General features: G+C 64.8%; 1 protein-coding gene across 1 annotated transcript in view; it reads right to left on the bottom strand.

Annotated features, from left to right (window-relative positions):
* Positions 1-964: 964 nt before the first annotated feature.
* Positions 965-1,690, bottom strand: part of LOC122190617 (zinc finger protein ZIC 5-like) — a gene marked incomplete at its 5' end in the record, with an annotated part of 2,066 nt that continues 1,340 nt past the window's right edge. The window contains one exon of the mRNA XM_042890671.1: positions 965-1,416. Coding sequence (XP_042746605.1) covers positions 965-1,416 — 452 coding nt within the window. The remainder of the gene's footprint in view (positions 1,417-1,690) is intronic.

The following is a 1,690-nucleotide window of genomic DNA, read 5'->3' as shown; positions in this document are numbered from 1 at the left end:
CGCGGGAAGATCCGGTCCCCCCTCCCTTCTCCCCCTCCCCGCAGAGGTGCGGGCGGGGCTGCAAACCCCCCCATAGACCACAGACACGAAACAAAACGAGAGGTGCCAACCCCCCCGTGCTGCCGGTGCGCGCTGTCGGGGCTGCAGCGGGGGGAGGGGGGCTGAGCCGGGGGAACAGCACCTGCCCCAGCGGGACGGGAAGCATCGCTATCATCGGCTCCCGCGTTCTTGCTGGTATTTTTTCCCAATTGCAACGAATGTATCGCAGCGTCATCCCCGGTGTCAGACGGCAGCGGGTTCCTCTCACTCCCCGGTGTTTTGAGGGAGCCGTAGGCAGGAGGCGGAGGAGCGGTACCGAAGACCGCATCTTTTGTCCCTACAGCCGTGATACAGCCGAAGGTGAGAGGTACCGACCGGGTCGGCTGGAACCGGAGGCTCAGAGGGGAAAGAGAATTACACAGAGCTGCACTGCAGGAGGCAAAAAACGGCGTTTATTTTGCGGCATTCAGCATCTCCCCAAGCCGGCTCCGGGGCCGGCAGCGCTGCTGCATTCGGCCGCAAACCTGCCTCCCCCCTCCCTCACCCGGCTGTGGGGGCTGCGATGAGGCTGGGAGGGCTCCCGGGCCGGGGGGGCGGCTCAGGAGGCACAGGGCTGGGGGGGCTTAGAGGATGAGAGGGTCTCGGCTGGGATGGAAAATGAAGGGAGCTCGTGGATGGGGTGGAGCCGTGCCCGCTCGTAGCTTGCGTGCCAACCCCCGCCCCCCTCCAATAGCTGCCTGAGCCCGGGGCACCTCCTCACCCCGCACCCCTGCGGTGGGTGGCACAGTCCGGCGTGATCCATCCGTACCGAAATGGGACACAACCGTCCGAGTCTCTTTAATTAAATTAGTGCCCGTACAAACACCATAGGGTTTCGTACACGGAATAAATAGCGCGAGTCAAACCTGACGGCTTTCCCGCAGCCCTAGGGGGCGGCCCGGCCTCCCGAGGTCCTGCGGGGCCCGTCCCCCTCGGAACCCGGCGAGGCGGAGCGGCTGGGAGGGCTGCGCGGCCGCCTTCCCCCCCCGGCCTGGCAGACGTACCACTCGCTGAGGTCGGTGACCGGAGGGGACAGGGCGGCCGCGCGGGTGCGGGGCGGCTCGGGTGGGAGCTCGGCGCCGGGGGGCAAAGGGCCGTCGGGGGATCCCGGCGCGGCGTAGCCCGGGGGGGCGGGCGGAGGAGAAGGAGGAGGCGATTTGCAGTGGATCTTCATGTGCTTGCGCAGGGAGCTGGGATGCGTGTAAGACTTGTCGCAGCCGCGGATCTTGCAGTAGTACGGTTTGTCGCTGGTGTGGACGTGGGAGTGCTTCTTTCTGTCGCTGCTGTTGGCGAACTTCCTGTCGCAGCCGTCGAATTCGCATTTAAAGGGCTTCTCCCCTGCCGGCAAACAGCAAGCTGCTGGTTAAAGCCCGGTCCCGCATTCCCCCCGACCCGGCGGCAGCTCCGTACCGTCATCTACACCCAGCCACCCAGGGATGCTGTGGAGACCAAAAATGAAAACCAAAACCAAAAGAAACATAAAATCCAACCGCTGACCTCCAGGCAGGCCTCCAGCTCGTTTGCTCGCGGCAAACCCTTCATTAGGACTCTAACAACCGAACCCACACAATGCACAGCAGCATAACCTCCTGGAGTGTCGTCCCCGTCCCCG

This window comes from Lagopus leucura, unplaced genomic scaffold (genome assembly GCF_019238085.1).
Source record: "Lagopus leucura isolate 7727_CA_CO unplaced genomic scaffold, USGS_WTPT01 33097-0_obj-0_obj, whole genome shotgun sequence".
NCBI classification, from domain to species: Eukaryota; Metazoa; Chordata; class Aves; order Galliformes; family Phasianidae; genus Lagopus; species Lagopus leucura.
This window is presented reverse-complemented; position numbering and strand designations above follow the sequence as displayed.